At 40.7% G+C, this 17,532-nt stretch overlaps 1 protein-coding gene across 1 annotated transcript in view; it reads right to left on the reverse strand.

The window, feature by feature from the left end:
- The window catches only part of Not1 (CCR4-NOT transcription complex subunit 1), a 560,605-nt gene that overhangs the window by 254,264 nt on the left and 288,809 nt on the right, over positions 1–17,532 (reverse strand). Inside the window, exon 19 of the mRNA XM_071695617.1 lies at positions 16,419–16,562. Within this exon, the coding sequence (XP_071551718.1) occupies positions 16,419–16,562 (144 nt within the window). The remainder of the gene's footprint in view (positions 1–16,418; positions 16,563–17,532) is intronic.

The raw sequence follows: 17,532 nt of genomic DNA on the forward strand, positions 1-17,532 counted from the left end.
CCTCCAATTTGGTCTCCCTCTTCTCCTCGTTCCCTCCACCTCCGACACATATATCCTCTTGGTCAATCTCTCCTCACTCATTCTCTCCATGTGCCCAAACCATTTCAAAACACCCTCTTCTGCTCTCTCAACCACGCTCTTTTTATTTCCACACATCTCTCTTACCCTTACGTTACTTACTCGATCAAACCACCTCACACCACACATTGTCCTCAAACATCTCATTTCCAGCACATCCATCCTCCTGCGCACAACTCTATCCATAGCCCACGCCTCGCAACCATACAACATTGTTGGAACCACTATTCCTTCAAACATACCCATTTTTGCTTTCCGAGATAATGTTCTCGACTTCCACACATTCTTCAAGGCTCCCAGAATTTTCACCCCCTCCCCCACCCTATGATTCACTTCCGCTTCCATGGTTCCATCCGCTGCCAGATCCACTCCCAGATATCTAAAACACTTCACTTCCTCCAGTTTTTCTCCATTCAAACTTACCTCCCAATTGACTTGACCCTCAACCCTACTGTACCTAATAACCTTGCTCTTATTCACATTTACTCTTAACTTTCTTCTTTCACACACTTTACCAAACTCAGTCACCAGCTTCTGCAGTTTCTCACATGAATCAGCCACCAGCGCTGTATCATCAGCGAACAACAACTGACTCACTTCCCAAGCTCTCTCATCCACAACAGACTTCATACTTGTCCCACTTTCCAAAACTCTTGCATTCACCTCCCTAACAACCCCATCCATAAACAAATTAAACACCCATGGAGACATCACACACCCCTGCCGCAAACCTATATTCAGCACATTAACATCCAAAAGTGTCTTTCACAGGCCTATCAATTAACACGTAATCCAATAACGCTCTCTGGCCATCTCTCCTACTTACGTACCTATACTTATGTATATCTCTCTTTTTAACCCAGGTATTCCCAATCACCAGTCCTTTTTCAGCACATAAATCTAGAAGCTCTTTACCATTTCCATTCACAACACTGAACACCCCATGTACACCAATCAACTGCCACATTACTCACCTTTGCATTCAAATCACCCATTGCTATAACCCAGTCTCATGTATCAAAACTACTAACACACTCACTCAGCTGCTCCCAAAACACTTGCCTCTCATGATCTTTCTTCTCATGCCCAGGTGCATATGCACCAATAATCACCCATCTCTCTCCATCCACTTTCAGTTTTACCCATATCAATCTAGAGTTTACTTTCTTACACTCTATCACATAATCCCACCACTCCTGTTTTAGGAGTAGTGCTACTCCTTCCCTTGCTCTTGTCCTCTCACTAACTCCTGGCTTTACTCCCTACATTCCTAAACCAAACTTCCCCTTAACCCTTGAGCTTCGTTTCACTCAGAGCCAAAACATCCAGGTTCCTTTCCTCAAACATACTATCTCTCCTTTTTCTCATATTGGTTACATCCACACACATTTAGAAACCCCAATCTGAGCCTTCAAGGAGGATGAGCACTCCCCGCGCGATTCCTTCTTTTGTTTTCCCTTTTAGAAAGTTAAAATACAAGGAGGGGATGGTTTCCAGCCCCCCGCTCCCGTCCCTTTTAGTTGCCTTCTATGACATGTGAGGAATGCGTGGGAAGTATTCATTCTCCCCTATCCCCTGGGGAGGTGATAACAAGTAGTGGTGATATGAGAAGGAGATGGAGTGAGTATTTTGAAGGTTTGTTGAATGTGTTTGATGATAGAGTGGCAGATATAGGGTGTTTTGGTCGAGGTGGTGTGCAAAGTGCGAGGGTTAGGGAAAATGATTTGGTAAACAGAGAAGAGGTAGTAAAAGCTTTGCGGAAGATGAAAGCTGGCAAGGCAGCAGGTTTGGATGGTATTACAGTGGAATTTATTAAAAAAGGGGGTGACTGTATTGTTGACTGGTTGGTAAGGTTATTTAATGTATGTATGACTCATGGTGAGGTGCCTGAGGATTGGCGGAATGCGTGCATAGTGCCATTGTACAAAGGCAAAGGGGATACGAGTGAGTGCTCAAATTACAGAGGTATAAGTTTGTTGAGTATTCCTGGCAAATTATATGGGAGGGTATTGATTGAGAGGGTGAAGGCATGTACAGAGCATCAGATTGGGGAAGAGCAGTGTGGTTTCAGAAGTGGTAGAGGATGTGTGGATCAGGTGTTTGCTTTGAAGAATGTATGTGAGAAATACTTAGAAAAGCAAATGGATTTGTATGTAGCATTTATGGATCTGGAGAAGGCATATGATAGAGTTGATAGAGATGCTCTGTGGAAGGTATTAAGAATATATGGTGTGGGAGGAAAGTTGTTAGAAGCAGTGAAAAGTTTTTATCGAGGATGTAAGGCATGTGTACGTGTAGGAAGAGAGGAAAGTGATTGGTTCTCAGTGAATGTAAGTTTGCGGCAGGGGTGTGTGATGTCTCCATGGTTGTTTAATTTGTTTATGGATGGGGTTGTTAGGGAGGTGAATGCAAGAGTTTTGGAAAGAGGGGCAAGTATGAAGTCTGTTGGGGATGAGAGAGCTTGGGAAGTGAGTCAGTTGTTGTTCGCTGATGATACAGCGCTGGTGGCTGATTCATGTGAGAAACTGCAGAAGCTGGTGACTGAGTTTGGTAAAGTGTGTGAAAGAAGAAAGTTAAGAGTAAATGTGAATAAGAGCAAGGTTATTAGGTACAGTAGGGTTGAGGGTCAAGTCAATTGGGAGGTGAGTTTGAATGGAGAAAAACTGGAAGAAGTGAAGTGTTTTAGATATCTGGGACTGGATCTGGCAGCGGATGGAACCATGGAAGCGGAAGTGGATCATAGGGTGGGGGAGGGGGTGAAAATTCTGGGAGCCTTGAAGAATGTGTGGAAGTCGAGAACATTATCTCGGAAAGCAAAAATGGGTATGTTTGAAGGAATAGTGGTTCCAACAATGTTGTACGGTTGCGAGGCATGGACTATGAATAGAGTTGTGCGCAGGAGGATGGATGTGCTGGAAATGAGATGTTTGAGGACAATGTGTGGTGTGAGGTGGTTTGATCGAGTAAGTAACGTAAGGGTAAGAGAGATGTGTGGAAATAAAAAGAGCGTGGTTGAGAGAGCAGAAGAGGGTGTTTTGAAATGGTTTGGTCACATGGAGAGAATGAGTGAGGAAAGATTGACCAAGAGGATATACGTGTCGGAGGTGGAGGGAACGAGGAGAAGAGGGAGACCAAATTGGAGGTGGAAAGATGGAGTGAAAAAGATTTTCTGTGATCGGGGCCTGAACATGCAGGAGGGTGAAAGGAGGGCAAGGAATAGAGTGAATTGGAGCGATGTGGTATACCGGGGTTGACGTGCTGTCAGTGGATTGAATCAAGGCATGTGAAGCGTCTGGGGTAAACCATGGAAAGCTGTGTAGGTATGTATATTTGCGTGTGTGGACGTATGTATATACATGTGTATGGGGGTGGGTTGGGCCATTTCTTTCGTCTGTTTCCTTGCGCTACCTCGCAAACGCGGGAGACAGCGACAAAGCAAAAAAAAAAAAAAAAAAAAAAAAAATATATATATATATATATATATATATATATATATATATATATATATATATCAATCGAGAATTTACTTTCTTACACTCTATCACATACTCCCACAACTCCTGTTTCAGGAGTATTGCTACTCCTTCCCTTGCTCTTGTCGTCTCACTAACCCCTGACTTTACTCCCCAGACTTTACTCCCCAGACATTCCCAAACCACTCTTCCCCTTTACCCTTGAGCTTCGTTTCACTCAGAGCCAAAACATCCAGGTTCCTTTCCTCAAACATACTACCTATCTCTCCTTTTTTCACATCTTGGTTACATCCACACACATTTAGGCACCCCACTCTGAGCCTTCGAGGAGGATGAGCACTCCCCGCGTGACTCCTTCTTCTGTTTCCCATTTTAGAAAGTTAATACAAGGAGGGGAGGATTTCTGGATTTCTGGATTTTGTATTAGCATGTTTTTTTTTTTCACTATTTACAGTTTTTCATACGAAGATATTTGCAGAAATATATTGGAATGAAAAATTTATTGATTTTCTATATAATTCATAAATAGTTTAAAAGTTATGAATAAAAAATATATAAACCACTGTGTTTTACCATTTCATTACTTTATATAAATTCAGCTTGTGGCATATAAAAAATATATATAAATCTCTTTTGTGATAATTACTGCTTTCATAATTACCATCACAGGATACCCCTTCTTAACAAGAGTACTTCTAAATCTCATACAGAATTTCAGTATATATGTCTGATTAATGTCCTATGAAACTATCCAGAGGTGCTAGGATACCTGAATATATACAAAACTGATGAGAAAGGCAAAGCCTTTGTTTATCACTCTTCTTCAATCTAAGGAAACAGCAGAAACAAAGCATTTGTGCCCCTTTATCCCTTGATTTCATTATATGGAGACAAAAGGAAATAAAGCACTTGTGTCTCTTAACACCAATAAAAATTAATGAGCCATAAATTCACACAAAAGCCTGGAGAAAGGAAATCTAAAACTTGACAGCAGTGAGAGCTTGACGTTATGGAACACCATCCACTGGTGGGCTTTGGCACCATGGAAAAACTTCTGATATATTGTCTTTCCATAACTCCATACCAAAAATAAATCAATAATAACAGTAGAGCCACTATATCTAACTTGAAGGAAAATCTGTAATACTTCATTCAGGCAAAATGTAGTAAGTGGTTAAGAACACTAATGTCTTCAGCTTGCTGTAAGGCTCAAAATTCTGTCATCAACGTCCCAAAGACATACCAGAATAGTCTATAAAGATGGTTGGCTATCTCTGTCTGGCTTACGATATTTGGCCTGTTCCCACACTCGATACATAGTGAGTTGTTTCCCTCTGTTCACTTGTTTGGTGTTGGCTAGACTGAATACTTTATACAATTTTTTGATAGGACTGCCAAAACGTCTCTAAAAGTTTATTTCCAGACTTCAATACTGATTGAGCTACTTATGTTTTTTCTCTCTAATTTTCCTACCTTTATAGCAGCAGTAATTCTGTTCTAATAATCTGCTGATAATTCCAAGTATGAAGTCTGTTGGGGATGAGAGAGCTTGGGAAGTGAGTCAGTTGTTGTTCGCTGATGATACAGCGCTGGTGGCTGATTCATGTGAGAAACTGCAGAAGCTGGTGACTGAGTTTGGTAAAGTGTGTGGAAGAAGAAAGTTAAGAGTAAATGTGAATAAGAGCAAGGTTATTAGGTACAGTAGGGTTGAGGGTTAAGTCAATTGGGAGGTGAGTTTGAATGGAGAAAAACTGGAGGAAGTGAAGTGTTTTAGATATCTGGGAGTGGATCTGGCAGCGGATGGAACCATGGAAGCGGAAGTGGATCATAGGGTGGGGGAGGGGGCGAAAATTCTGGGGGCCTTGAAGAATGTGTGGAAGTCGAGAACATTATCTCGGAAAGCAAAAATGGGTATGTTTGAAGGAATAGTGGTTCCAACAATGTTGTATGGTTGCGAGGCATGGGCTATGGATAGAGTTGTGCACAGGAGGATGGATGTGCTGGAAATGAGATGTTTGAGGACAATGTGTGGTGTGAGGTGGTTTGATCGAGTGAGTAACGTAAGGGTAAGAGAGATGTGTGGAAATAAAAAGAGCGTGGTTGAGAGAGCAGAAGAGGGTGTTTTGAAGTGGTTTGGGCACATGGAGAGAATGAGTGAGGAAAGATTGACCAAGAGGATATATGTGTCGGAGGTGGAGGGAACGAGGAGAAGAGGGAGACCAAATTGGAGGTGGAAAGATGGAGTGAAAAAGATTTTCTGTGATCGGGGCCTGAACATGCAGGAGGGTGAAAGGAGGGCAAGGAATAGAGTGCATTGGAGCGATGTGGTATACCGGGGTTGACGTGCTGTCAGTGGATTGAATCAAGGCATGTGAAGCGTCTGGGGTAAACCATGGAAAGCTGTGTAGGTATGTATATTTGCGTGTGTGGACGTATGTATATACATGTGTAAGGGGGGGGGGTTGGGCCATTTCTTTCGTCTGTTTCCTTGCGCTACCTCGCAAACGCGGGAGACAGCGACAAAGTATAATAATAAAATAATAAATATATATTTCGTCTGTTTCCTTGCGCTACCTCGCAAACGCGGGAGACAGCGACAAAGTATAATAAAAAAAAATAATATATATATATATATATATATATATATATATATATATATATATATCTCAATCAATACCCTCCCATATAATTTACCAGGAATACTCAACAAACTTATACCTCTGTAATTTGAGCACTCACTCTTATCCCCTTTGCCTTTGTACAATGGCACTATGCACGCATTCCGCCAATCCTCAGGCACCTCACCATGAGTCATACATACATTAAATAACCTTACCAACCAGTCAACAATACAGTCACCCCCTTTTTTAATAAATTCCACTGCAATACCATCCAAACCTGCTGCCTTGCCGGCTTTCATCTTCCGCAAAGCTTTTACTACCTCTTCTCTGTTTACCAAATCATTTTCCCTAACCCTCTCACTTTGCACACCACCTCGTCCAAAACACCCTATATCTGCCACTCTGTCATCAGACACATTCAACAAACCTTCAAAATACTCATTCCATCTCCTTCTCACATCACCACTACTTGTTATCACCTCCCCATTTACGCCCTTCACTGAAGTTCCCATTTGCTCCCTTGTCTTACGCACCCTATTTACCTCCTTCCAGAACATCTTTTTATTCTCCCTAAAATTTACTGATAGTCTCTCACCCCAACTCTCATTTGCCCTTTTTTTCACCTCTTGCACCTTTCTCTTGACCTCCTGTCTCTTTCTTTTATACTTCTCCCACTCAATTGCATTTTTTCCCTGCAAAAATCGTCCAAATGCCTCTCTCTTCTCTTTCACTAATACTCTTACTTCTTCATCCCACCACTCACTACCCTTTCTAAACAGCCCACCTCCCACTCTTCTCATGCCACAAGCATCTTTTGCGCAATCCATCACTGATTCCCTAAATACATCCCATTCCTCCCCCACTCCCCTTACTTCCATTGTTCACACCTTTTTCCATTCTGTACACAGTCTCTCCTGGTACTTCCCCACACAGGTCTCCTTCCCAAGCTCACTTACTCTCACCACCTTCTTCACCCCAACATTCACTCCTCTTTTCTGAAAACCCATACTAATCTTCACCTTAGCCTCCACAAGATAATGATCAGACATCCCTCCAGTTGCACCTCTCAGCACATTAACATCCAAAAGTCTCTCTTTGAATGGAGAAAAACTGGAGGAAGTGAAGTGTTTTAGATATCTGGGAGTGGATCTGTCAGCGGATGGAACCATGGAAGCGGAAGTGGATCATAGGGTGGGGGAGGGGGGCGAAAATTTTGGGAGCCTTGAAAAATGTGTGGAAGTCGAGAACATTATCTCGGAAAGCAAAAATGGGTATGTTTGAAGGAATAGTGGTTCCAACAATGTTGTATGGTTGCGAGGCGTGGGCTATGGATAGAGTTGTGCGCAGGAGGATGGATGTGCTGGAAATGAGATGTTTGAGGACAATGTGTGGTGTGAGGTGGTTTGATCGAGTAAGTAACGTAAGGGTAAGAGAGATGTGTGGAAATAAAAAGAGCGTGGTTGAGAGAGCAGAAGAGGGTGTTTTGAAATGGTTTGGGCACATGGAAAGAATGAGTGAGGAAAGATTGACCAAGAGGATATATGTGTCGGAGGTGGAGGGAACGAGGAGAAGAGGGAGACCAAATTGGAGGTGGAAAGATGGAGTGAAAAAGATTTTGTGTGATCGGGGCCTGAACATGCAGGAGGGTGAAAGGAGGGCAAGGAATAGAGTGAATTGGAGCGATGTGGTATACAGGGGTTGACGTGCTGTCAGTGGATTGAATCAAGGCATGTGAAGCGTCTGGGGTAAACCATGGAAAGCTGTGTAGGTATGTATATTTGCGTGTGTGGACGTGTGTATGTACATGTGTATGGGGGGGGGGTTGGGCCATTTCTTTCGTCTGTTTCCTTGCGCTACCTCGCAAACGCGGGAGACAGCGACAAAGTATAAAAAAAAAAAAAAAAAAAAAAAAAAAAAAAAAATATATATATATAGGGGATAGGGGACAGCAAAATAAAAAAAAAATTTATTTATTCATTCTGCTTTGTCACTGTCTCCCGCGTTACAGAGGTAGCGTAAGGAAACAGACAATAGAAAGGCCCAACCAACCCACATACACATGTATATACATGCACGTCCACACACGCAAATATACATACCTATACATCTTGACGTATACATATATATTATATAGACACACAGACATATACATATATACACATGTACATACGTCATACTGTCTGCCTTTATTCATTCCCATCACCACATCGCCACACATGAAATAACAACCTCCTCCCCCCTCATGTGTGCGAGGTAGCGCTAGGAAAAGACAACAAAGGCCCCATTCGTTCACACTCAGTCTCTAGCTGTCGTGTAATAATGCACTGAAATCACAGTTCCCTTTCCACATCCAGGCCTCTGACACATATATCCTCTTTGTCAATCTTTCCTCACTCATTCTCTCCATGTGACCAAACCATTTCAAAACACCCTCTTCTGCTCTCTCAACCAAACTCTTTTTATTACCACACATCTCTCTTACCCTATTATTACTTACTCGATCAAACCACCTCACACCACATATTGTCCTCAAACATCTCATTTCCAGCACATCCACCCTCCTGCACATAACTCTATCCATAGCCCACGCTTCGTAACCATACAACATTGTTGGAACCACTATTCCTTCAAACATACCCATTTTTGCTTTCCAAGATAATGTTCTCGACTTCCAAACATTTTTCAACACTCCCAGAACTTTCGCCCCCTCCCCCACCCTGTGACTCACTTCCGCCTCCATGGTTCCATCAGCTGCCAAATGCACTCCCAAATATCTAAAACACTTCACTTCCTCCAGTTATATAGTTCATTCAAATTTGCCTCCCAATTGACTTGTCCCTCAATCCTACTGTACCATATAACCTTGCTCTTATTCACATTTACTCTCAGCTTTCTTCTTTCACACACTTTACCAAACTCAGTCACTAGCTTCTGCAGCTTCTCAACCAAATCAACCACCAGTGCTGTATAATCAGCAAGCAACAATTGACTCACTTTCCAAGCCCTGTCATCGACAACAGACTGTATACTTGCCCCTTTCCAAAACTCTAGCATTCACCTCCCTAACAACCCCATCCATAAACAAATTAAACAACCATGGAGACATCACGCACCCCTGCCAAAAACCAACATTCACAGAGAACCAATCACTTTCCTCTCTTCCTACTGGTACAAATACCTTACATCCTCGATAAAAACTTTTCACTGCTTCTAACAACTTGCCTCCTAAACCATATATTCTTAATACCTGCCACAGAGCATCTCTATCAGCTTTATCATATGCCTTCTCCAGATCCATATATGCTATATACAAATCCACTTGCTTTTCTAAGTATTTCTCATACATTCTTCAAAGCAAACACCCGATCCACACATCCTCTACCACTTCTGAAACCACAATGCTCTTCCTCAATCTGATGGTCATAACCAATACTCTCCCATATAATTTCCCAAGAATACTCAACAAACTTATACCTCTGCAATCTGAACACTCACCTTTATCCCCTTTGCCTTTTTTTTTTTTTTTTTTTTTTTTTTTTTTTTTTTTTTTTGTCGCTGTCTCCCGCGTTTGCGAGGTAGCGCAAGGAAACAGACGAAAGAAATGGCCCAACCCACCCCCATACACATGTATATACATACGTCCACACACGCAAATATACATACCTACACAGCTTTCCATGGTTTACCCCAGACGCTTCACATGCCTTGATTCAATCCACTGACAGCACGTCAACCCCGGTATACCACATCGCTCCAATTCACTCTATTCCTTGCCCTCCTTTCACCCTCCTGCATGTTCAGGCCCCGATCACACAAAATCTTTTTCACTCCATCTTTCCACCTCCAATTTGGTCTCCCTCTTCTCCTCGTTCCCTCCACCTCCGACACATATATTCTCTTGGTCAATCTTTCCTCACTCATTCTCTCCATGTGCCCGAACCATTTCAAAACACCCTCTTCTGCTCTCTCAACCACGCTCTTTTTATTTCCACACATCTCTCTTACCCTTACGTTACTTACTCGATCAAACCACCTCACACCACACACTGTCCTCAAACATCTCATTTCCAGCACATCCATCCTCCTGCGCACAACTCTATCCATAGCCCACGCCTCGCAACCATACAACATTGTTGGAACCACTATTCCTTCAAACATACCCATTTTTGCTTTCCGAGATAATGTTCTCAACTTCCACACATTCTTCAAGGCTCCCAGAATTTTCACCCCCTCCCCCACCCTATGATCCACTTCCGCTTCCATGGTTCCATCTGCTGCCAGATCCACTCCCAGATATCTAAAACACTTCACTTCCTTTGTACAATGGCAATATGCATGCATTCTGCCAATCCTCAGGCACCTCACCATGAGTCATACATACATTAAATATCCTTACCAACCAGTCAACAACAGTCACCCCCTTTTTTAATAAATTCCGTTGCAATACCATCCAAACCCGCTGCCTTTCCGGCTTCCATCTTACGCAAAGGTTTTACTACCTCTTCTCTGTTTACCAAATCATTCTCCCTAACCTTCTCATTTCACACACACTATCTAGATCAAAACATCCTATATCTGCCACTCTATCATCTAAAACATTCAACAAACCTTCAAAATACTCACTCCATTTTCTCACATCACCATTACTTTTTATTACCTCCCCATTAGCCCCCTTCACCAATGTTCCTATTTGTTCTCTTTTCTTACGCACTTTATTTACCTCCTTCCAAAACATCTTTTTATTCTTCCTAAAATTTAATGATACTCTCTCACCCCAACTCTCATTTGCCCTCTTTTTCACCTGTTGCACCTTTCTCTTGACCTCCTGCCGCTTTCTTTTATACATCTCCGAGTCATTTGCACTATTTCCCAGCAAAACTCGTCCAAATGCTTTTCTCTTCTGTTTCACTAATAATCTTACTTCTTCATCCCACCACTCAGTACCCTTTCTAATCTGCCCACCTCCCATGCTTCTAATGCCACAAGCATATTTTGCGCAGAATGGAAAAAGGTGAGAGCACAGGACGTAAGGGGAGTGAGGAAGGAATGGGATGTATTTAGGGAAGCAGTGATGGCTTGCGCAAAAGATGCTCATGGCATGAGAAGCGAGGGAGGTGGGCAGATTAGAAAGGGTAGTGAGTGGTGGGATGAGGAAGCAAGATCATTAGTGAAAGAGAAGAGAAAGGCATTTGGACAAGTTTTGCAGGGATATAGCTAAAATGCCACCGGTAAAGAAGCATTACACTTGTTACCATTGGTGTCTTACCTATGTCCCTTCCTTGTATATCAGCTAACTGTTCTACGTCTTCTATTTCACTCTTGTATCTCCCCTAACATTATGATCATTACACGAAAGTGGACATGGGAACTTGTTGTGTTTTCCTCGTGGTTAACAGCCCATAATAGATCACATACACCACTGTGTCCTCTTGCAGCATATTAACATATACATACCTAAACATACGCATCCATTCCCGGTACCACCCCACAACACAGAAAACAGCACAGCCACCCCCTATGTCAGCAAAGAAGCGCCAGGAAACACATGGAAAGAGGTCACATCCATACACAAGCTGTCATGTGTAATGCACCAAAACCACAGCTCCCTATCCACATCCATACATGAAGGGGTTATCGCACTTCAGTAGGAGCTCAGAGTTTCCTTTATTGAAACTTTACAATACACATATTTCACAGAGGAAATCACACTCAATAGGTGTGAACAATTCATTAAGATATGTATATCCTTACATTTCCTGTATTTCAATTTCTAAAAGATGGACAAGAAAAAGGAGCCAAGCAAAGAGTGCTCATCCTCCTCAATGGCTCAGGCTGTGGTGTCTGAATGTGTTGGATATAATCATGACAAGAAAGGACCAATTAGATGTATGTCTGACGAAAGGAAGCTAGATGTTCTAATGCTGAGTAAAACAAAGATCAAGGGTAAGGGGGAGGAATGGTCTGGGAATGTCTTGGGGATAAAGGTTAGTGTGAGGGAGAGAGCCAAGAAATGAGTAATGCTATTGCTGAAGCAAGTGAAGCAAGACTTGTGGGAATGTGTGTGTGATGTGTGTGTGTGTGTGTTTGTATAAGGAAGTGATCACAATGACATGGGTAAAAATGAAAGTGGACTACGTGCGATAGATTATTATTAGGGCTTTAGCACCTGACTACAAAAAGAAAGATGAAGAAAGGCAAGTTTTGGGGGGCAGCTAAATGACTGCATTAAAAGTTTTTGATGTAAGTGACCAAGTATTAATGATGCATTTTTTAAATGCATAAGTGAATAACATAAGGCAGTTGAGTGCATAACTGGGGACAAGGGGTATTCAATAAGGTGAATGAAAATGATGAACAGCTTGTTCAGTTGTGTGCTGAAAAAGGACTGGTGATTAAGAATATCTGGTTCAAAATGAGAGGCACGCTTAAGTATACATGGATAAATAAGACAGTAAGAGGCCAAGCAACACAAAATTTACAAAAACTTCAAAAGAGTAGACTGTCCAGTACACAGAAACAATATTTCAAAACCTCAATACAGATTGTTTCTCATCCCTACATCTGGCAGTCCCACACTTCATCAACATCTCCAATCAAGCCAGCAAAAAGAACATCTGACCAGAACACAAGAGTATAACCCTAATTTCGGCCCAAAAGTTAAATACCTATAAAAAAAAAATCAGAAACTACTCCTATCCATCCATAGAAATAAAAAACAAATACAAACTCTACACAACACCATCACTAAACTAATCACTGAAAGACAGTAAACAACACTGGTGCACATTACAGAAAATTCACTTTGCACTGGTCCAGCCCCCAACCCATGAAGCACTCCTGAAACATTCAACAGACTCAAACACTCCACCACCATACTACACTCCGACCTCACAAAACATATCATAGATGGATTCAACCAATTACAACCCTTCTCCTGAACAGTACCAGTGGCAACAGACATATCAACAGAGCATTTGACACTCTCCCCTGACACATCCTCACACAAGAAATTCTCCACATCACCCTCAACAACAATGACATACAACAGGAAGCAAATTTCATAGCTGGCTGTGCATGCTATAATCACCCACAATGGCTTTAACTCTATGGAGCATTTCTTTCTCCAGCTCTTTTAAGTCGCTGCCTACATGACTTCCCATCACCTCAAGTAAGCCTCAAAATGAAGGCCCTTTCACATGCAGACGACTCCACAATCAAATCACAACACCCTAATACCAAAGTACCAATACCAGTCATGCAGCACTACATTACACAACTGGAACAATGGTTCACCCAGAAAAGAATGTCTCCATCTCTTTTAAGTCTTCAGTCACTCTTAATTCCAGACATGAATCCACCTCACTCTCCAATCATCCTGAATGGATGGTCACTCCCACCAAACACAACACCAACCATTCTAGGATCACAAATGACACAAACTACATTCATATAAAAATAAATACAAAATCTGCACAAACTAAATATCTTCAGAACACAAATAAAACCAGATTTAGACAAGAAAAATCATGACTCATCTTCTACAAACAATTCACTCACTCCTGGTCTTCCACTCAAAAGCAAATATAACAGTTGCAAACCACACAAATTGTTAAACAGAACAATCACTGGCTGCCTACCAATCACAAACATACATCTTCACAATGAAAAAGAAAAGTCCCACCTTGACATGCTCGGCACTCAATTCTATGTGACAGCAATAGATCCCTTCCATCCAAACAACTCTCTAGCTAAACAACAACCCTTAAGGAGGAATAAAAAGCTTATCCCTGCCTTACATTTCAGTGACCTCTATTTACAAAGTCTCCCACCCCCCAATAAACACAAAAAACTGACCTGACAGGCATTAAACAAATGGTCTCCCAGATCAGTCTTCAACTATAAACTGCCACACATACAACGATAAGAAACCACACTCCCAAGACAAATATGAAGCACAACCTTCCTTCTAGGCTCTGAACATAACCCATCACTACAACACTATAAACACAATTTCAACACATCTCAAGACCCTTCATGCCCAAGATGCAACCATCAAAATGAATACACCAAACACTTACAACTTGGTTGTCCTGCATTCTCTGCAGACAGGTGTACATACAACATAACACTTTATGATTTATGGTCCCGACCATTGGACATGCTACAGAAGCCACCTAATAAAGACAGAAGAAACTTCTGGGACAGGAAGTTAGTAATAAGTATGTATTCACTTTCTTTTTGTCAAACAAAAAAAAGTCGCCAGTCTCACGATAAACTTACTTCTGTACAATACCTGCATTAAATATTATGAGAATCTGATTAACATTAGTAATTCAATTTACAGCTAAATACCTCAGAAAAGCTAAGCTCTCTAAGTACAATGTTTCCTATACATACCACTCATTTTGAGCTTTTTAGTACCCTCTTTGCAGTCTGATTATCCACATCTTTTAAGTTCATAATTCAACGCCCCTCTTTGAAAGTTTGTATTTCATCCACCCTTGACCAAATCTTGGATATGCCTCTACAACTAAGTGTAAGAACTATGGTCTCAATATCCAAAAGTATCAAAAACTAAAATGCTAAAGAGAATCTGCTGATATTAACAATGTCAAATGCTAATTTTCAATTTCTGGCCTTAGCAACATCATCTTAATCACTACTCTCATTATCTAATTACTTTCGTCTTTTTAGATGCTTTTGTCAACACATCTACATTTGTAATTTTACAATTATTTTTTGTTTTCAAAATTTAACCTCTTAATATCTCAAATACATGTATGTACCTACCCATCCTCACTTGTGAGTTTAACTATAAACTAATCAATCAATACCTAAAATACCTTCTTCATATACAGGGTAAGCTAAAAGTCACTGTGCACCTACTATAGGCAATGAGCATATTTAGAAAGTCTCTATACTTTAATACAAATACACTTCCCAAACTTACTTAAGTTACAAAAACTGTTGGAAATGGGACCCACATGCCTGTAGATATACACCTCCACAACTTATCTTGTTTGCAAAGACACACAACAAATCATTCAAAAAGATGAAATTTGCAATGGTTTCCCTCTGTTCAGGGAGAGTGTGAGGATTATCTTTGTAAACTATGCCTTTAACTGCATCCCACAGATGATAATCAGGGGGTATAAGACATGGTAATTTTAGTGGCCAAATGTCCTTTTGAAATAATTCTGTATCCGAACACATCATGCAGCAGCTTCGTGGAGACAAAAGCTGCCTGTGCAGTAGCACCATTCTGTTGGAAGAAACCACGGGCAATTTTGTCCTCATTTAAATGTCTAATGAAGGGGTAAAGAATCAACCCAAAATAACATTCAGAGCCGAATGTGTCAATGAAGAATGAGGGGCCAATTATCAAATTCTGTGATAGGGAACACCACACACCAACCTTGTGATCAGGTAATGGTGTCTTTAATCTTATAAGAATTAGTCACCAACGAAATGCAGCTGTTTTAGTTGTTGACTTAATTGGATAAAAGAATCCATGCACATCAGTAAAAAAAGTGACGTCGAAAATATCTTCTCCATTAGCAGTAATAAAGACAAAACTATAGACAATATTTAACACACTTGACTTTGTCCCTTTCAATTCGTACACCGATGTTATCTTGTAGGGAGGCAAGTGCAACTGCTTCTTCAGCATGGGTGCTTCTACAAAAGATGCCAATCAGATATATGAATTTACAAATGGACTTTTTCAGGCTTTGTATCACACAAGCCAAACATCTAATATGTTCTATGTTCCTTTGCTACCACTGCCAGTCTGCTGGATCTTGGCACATCCACAACTGATCCAGTTTCACAAAACTTGGCAATTTACCACTGCACTGTGTTATGATGAGGTATGAGTGTGTCAGGATACTTTTCACCACATTTCTATTGCACTTTGTTTGTACGCTGGTCTGCACTACACGACAACTCTACCAAAAACACTTGGCCCTTAAGTGACAACATCCTTTTCACATTAACACCTGTTAGCATCCAAATACATTTGGATTTAAAGAAACAATGAAGTGTCAAAAGTACTTAGGCCAGTTGGTGCAACAATAGTATTAAGAATGGATAGTTTCATTGTTTGCAGTAAAGGTACACAGTGACTTTTCGCTCATCCTGTAAAATATGGGGAATATGATGCACAGCCATATGTTCAATTTCATCTCTATTCTTCTTGTACTGTTACACCCCATGACTACAGAATAAATACAGCAAGAGGACTTACCTTTTGTGCTAGGTTAACTTGTGCTAGGTTATTAAAGATGAAAGCAACCTTGTCTTGTATGTGCTCCGGAGGCGGGGTAATCTTTTCTTCCTTCTCCGTGGCAACAAGAAGTGTCTCAATATTGGTGGTTGTTATTGTTGGCTGCTGTTTAAGTAAACATTTAAAATATTCAATTTTGAAGAGACAGTCTTTTAAGGACTTTAATGTATATATGTAATGTATATAAGCATATAATCTCTCAAATCACTCAATTACTTCATACATTTCACACAGCATACCAAGGTGAGACCAGAGCCTCTATTCAAACAACTTCCATATGCAAAATGCCCCATTACATCTGATTTCCTTCAGTCCTCCAGCAATCTCATGTGGAATATTGCTAGCTCTAATCAATTCTCCCATAGCACCTAAACATCCCTTCTTCAGTCTTCTCACTTTATACCTTCAATTGTACAATCTTAACAAACTTACCATCTGCCACACATTCTACATATTTGAAAACACTTAATCAAATCCACTATGCACCCTTTTAAACACTTTTCAAAAAATATTTTCCTCCACCTTCAGTTTTCATCATTTTTGTATTTCACATTACAAAATTTATCCATCTCTATAATTCTTACTTTTGACTTATAATTGCATAAATAAATTTAAGCAAACTACTTGAGCAGGGTATAAAGGTTTTCCATTCCCCATAATTTTAGTGCATCTCTGTTTTTTCTCTGTTACATGATCCTCAACTTCAGTTTACCAATTACCTATCCCAACTGAACTTTACTTCCAAATATCAAACTCAATTCTGGACCACTTCCTGTTCTTCCACAAGTAGAATAGTATCATATTACTCCTATCATCTTGCTCACATTAACTTTCAGCATTCTTCTGTGGTATACATCATCAAAGAGGACCTTCACTATCTCCAACTCTTCATTTGATTCAGCAAACAGAACAGCATCATTTGCATCCAGCAGCTGTGTTAACTTACATTCTATTTCATCATCATTGTGAAGGGCACTCCTGTAACTTCACCTTTCTTTCATTTCATGTAATGCCCCATCATAATAACAATGAATAACCATCAACACTGTTTACAGCTTTCTTATTCATAATATAC

The sequence above is a fragment of the Panulirus ornatus genome, chromosome 58 (assembly GCF_036320965.1).
Source record: "Panulirus ornatus isolate Po-2019 chromosome 58, ASM3632096v1, whole genome shotgun sequence".
NCBI lineage: Eukaryota > Metazoa > Arthropoda > Malacostraca > Decapoda > Palinuridae > Panulirus > Panulirus ornatus.